The sequence below is a fragment of the Myotis brandtii genome, unplaced genomic scaffold, assembly GCF_000412655.1.
Source record: "Myotis brandtii unplaced genomic scaffold, ASM41265v1 scaffold1496, whole genome shotgun sequence".
Lineage (NCBI taxonomy): Eukaryota > Metazoa > Chordata > Mammalia > Chiroptera > Vespertilionidae > Myotis > Myotis brandtii.
This window is the reverse complement of record NW_005355398.1, coordinates 304,062-307,702: the sequence shown is the minus strand read 5'-3', so window position 1 is coordinate 307,702 and position 3,641 is coordinate 304,062. Positions and strand designations below refer to the sequence as shown.

The 3,641-nt window shown below is 57.8% G+C and overlaps 1 protein-coding gene across 1 annotated transcript in view; it reads right to left on the bottom strand.

The window, feature by feature from the left end:
- Positions 1-535: 535 nt before the first annotated feature.
- The window catches only part of DOCK6 (dedicator of cytokinesis 6), a gene marked incomplete at its 5' end in the record, with an annotated part of 37,726 nt that continues 34,620 nt past the window's right edge, over positions 536-3,641 (bottom strand). The window contains 7 exons of the mRNA XM_014535732.1: positions 536-752; positions 1,150-1,311; positions 1,481-1,587; positions 1,670-1,813; positions 2,127-2,363; positions 2,680-2,769; positions 2,867-2,992. Coding sequence (XP_014391218.1) covers positions 710-752; positions 1,150-1,311; positions 1,481-1,587; positions 1,670-1,813; positions 2,127-2,363; positions 2,680-2,769; positions 2,867-2,992 — 909 coding nt within the window. The remainder of the gene's footprint in view (positions 753-1,149; positions 1,312-1,480; positions 1,588-1,669; positions 1,814-2,126; positions 2,364-2,679; positions 2,770-2,866; positions 2,993-3,641) is intronic.

The following is a 3,641-nucleotide window of genomic DNA, read 5'->3' as shown; positions in this document are numbered from 1 at the left end:
CCGCGGGGGGGACAGGGAGCCGGGTCAGCTCAAGGCTGCACGGGCCGTGACTGAGGCCTGGGCTCTCTGGCCCTCCAGACCTGGGCTCCAGTCCCAACCCCACCAGGCCTTTAAGTGCCCGGTGCCTCAGTTTCCCCATCTCTGAGATGGGGTTAATTGTGCCTGATGGTGGTGCTGAGAAGATTCAATAACCATGAGGCAGGGGCCTCTTGGAGTTTTTTGGACAAAAAGACCCATAAGTGGGGCAGTGTCTTTCTGGGAGCCTTTTAGTACAGGACTGGGCAATCAGCAAGGGTTTAATAAATGTTCCTTTTGAAAAAAAAAAATAAAAGTTACTATTATTCCCATGTACATGTGACGTTTTCATTTGTGTGTTGCCTCCCCATCAGAACGGCAAACCCCACAAGGGCAGGTATTTGCAACTGTGGTCACTGCTGTGTCCCTGGCACCCAACAGAGTCTCTGGCTGTCAAAGATCAGAGTGTGGCTACGCGGTATACACATGACCCAGCCCCCAGGGACCACACCACACAGGCTGCTCATAAAAAAATTTTTAAATTAAAAAAAGGTAAGTATCAGTGCACAAACAGGAACAGAGGGCCCAGCACCACATACAATGTGGTCACCCCAAGTGGGGCAGAACCCCAGAAAGGCACAGAGCTGAGGCCAGGATGCTGGTTCCTCTGGGTGTGGTTTCAGGCCCTGTGAGCTCAGAGGTCGGCCTTCCGGAAACTTGCTCTGTTCAAGGAGTTCCTGGGGGAGGAATGAGGTGGGTCAACATGGACACAGGGCCCCCAACTCCATAGTGCTCCCAGCCCTCTCCCTTCTCCTCCGCCAAAGCTTCGTTTAGAGTCTTCCCTGCTCCTTTCACATCCGTTCTGATCTGGCTGTGGGTTCATAGATTCTCTCCCGGAACCCACCACCAGAATTGTATCGTGCCCATTTTACGGATGTAGAAACTGAGGCTCAGAAAGATGAAGTTACGTGTCTGGGACCTAATGCACTAGGATCTGAAATGATTGCCCAGAGTATGCATTTGTGCACATGCCCAAGTAGTCACATCCTTGTGTGCAAAGCCAAATGCATATGCTGATGTGCACGACAATCCCCATCCTTGCCCTCTCTAGGGTGGGGGGCCTGGGTCAGGCACCTGAGGCTGGCTGTGGTTGGCGCCAGCAGCTGGGGCAGGCGCTGGGTGAGCAGGGGCTGCAGAGCCTCCCTTAGGCGGGCGTAGTTGCGCTCCAGCTCGCGGTGGTACTCCTTCTGGTCTGGCCCAATCAGGGCCTTGTTCTTTCGCAGCGCATCCTCGCACCTGAGGGCCAGATGGCAGGGTGCTCAGGTACTGGCACTCGGGAGAGAAAGCAAGACCAGAGGTGGAGGAGGAGCCCATGAGGTGGGCCAGGAGCTAGAACTGGGGGGTAAAGTAGGCAGAGGGCCATGATGAGGGTTGAAGGGGCTCTCATGGGTGAGGTCAGGCCTACTTCTTGCAGAAGTCCTTGAAACAGAGCCGTAGCTTGTTGTGATGCCTGAAGAGCTTGGGGTCTTCTGGGATCTCTGCCAAAAACACCTGGGCCACCTCCAAGGGACCCTGTGGGGTAAGAAGGCCTTGTGAGGGTGTCTGCATGGACCCTTGGGGGCCTCGGGCAGCCTGCATACCCCACCGGCCGTGCCTGGTTCACAGTGGGTCCCACAGAGCCCTGTAGCACCATCTGCAGCATCTTGGCATCGGGCGGGTCCTGTTCGGTGGCAAAGGCCAGCTCCCGTGTCTTCTTCTGCATGTCCTCGATGGCCACCTCCACCGGCGTCAACACCGTCTGCAGGGTTAGGGGGCAGCATGCACTGGCTGGGGCCTGACCATATCCTGACCCAGGCCAGCCCAGGGCAGCTGCGGTGGGAGGGGCCTGCGTGGCTGTGTCATGAACAGTGTGTGAGGGCTCCTGCCTGCCTGGCTCTGCCAGGGCCTGGCTCAGCTGCCTTTGTCTAGCTCTGGGGCTTTGGTCTGGTTGTGGTGCAGCCTTGGATCAGCTGGGTCTGGAGGTAGAGATTTGAGGCTACAGATTGGGGTCTGGAGGTTGGAGTTGGGAGTCCCCTCACCTCCCACAACCCGGGTTTGGGGACCCCACCTACCTCCTCTCGGTGGCACACGCGGATACGGGTCTTGATGTAGGGGAAGGCATGGTCCGTGCTCAGCAGTGTCTTACGCTTGTGTTGCTCATGCAGCTCCCCGTGAGCACGCCCGTCAGGCGTGAAGGGCGTACAGAACAGGAAGGTGCGCAGGCCGTAGTTGCGGTCGAAGTAGGTCACCCGGTCCTTGAGCTCATAGGTGTCGAAGTGGGGTTCCACGTATGTGATCTGGATGTAGGCCTGGGGCACGGGACTCCGGTGTGAGGTTCCCACAGCCCCCACATACCCCCCTGGGGCTTGCCAGCCTCCCAGCAGGGCTCTGTCCCTGGAGAAAGGGGATTTGGGCCTCCATGGATCTAGGGGTTTTACATCTGGGAGTCCCAGGTCTCCTTATGTTTGGGAATTACCTGAGGTTAAGGATTTGGGGGTCCCTGGAGGACGTAAGCTTTGGACTTTCTCAGAGGAAAAGGATTTGAGGGTTTCCAGGAAACAGTGCTGAGAATCACCCCGACTATAGGATTTTGGGGACCCCAGAGGCATGGTCAGGAACCCTCACCTTCTGGGAGTCAAGCTTGGTCTTGTCGACAGGGTTCGAATCTTTGACAATCTCGACCACATCTTCTCCAAACCTCTCCGTGTAGAACTCCTGGGGACACGGGGCTGACTCGGGCCGCACAGGTGCAGCCCCCACCCCACCCCAGGGCAGCCTTGTGCCCCATCCACCCACCACCACCGGGACGTGCCTCCAGCCGATGTGAGATCTCGGCCAGCTTCGTGATGGATGGCTCCTTGTACACAAACTCCTGCTCGTCCAGGTCACCAAAGCGGGCACCGTAGAAACCCACGCGGAAGTATGTTCCAAAAACGCGCTGGGGCTGCGGGAAGCGGTAGTGTTGCTTAGGAGGCCCTGCGGGAGGTCCCCCTGCTCCAGAAGTGCGGGCCCCACATGTGGAAGAGGCAGGAGACCCAGAGCACTTTGGGTAGCATGTGAGGATTCCAAGAACATCATAGCACAGGCAGAGGCAGGGGGTCCTATTGGGCATGGGCTCAGACGACCACCAACTGCCCACACCCTTGCTCTTTCTCCCTAGCTTCTGTCTCCTGCCTCCCCCAAATATGCCTCCTCATTTATCCCTTATATGCAATAAGGACTGGGGCTATATTGCTCACAGCTGTATCCTCAATGCCTACTGGGCTGGGTATGCAGCAGGTGCTCAATAAAAGCTTGGGACAGAGACTCTGCCTCTTTTGTTCCAGGGCATCCTCTCACTCCTCCCCCGCCTCCCCGCCCGCCTCTCCCCCAAAGGAAGGGGTGGCTCCATGTTCACTCACCAAAGCAGATCCAGGAGGGGTGGGATAGGCATCAGGAGAGGGAGGTGGGGAGCAGGGGACAGAGAGACAAAATCATGGGGGAGGTCAGAGGTCAGAGCCACCAAACCCCCAGGGTCCTGGTTATGCTGCCCCATGAGACCAGAGACCCAGGGAGGGAGGGGACCTGCCCACCCCACCCAGCCCCCA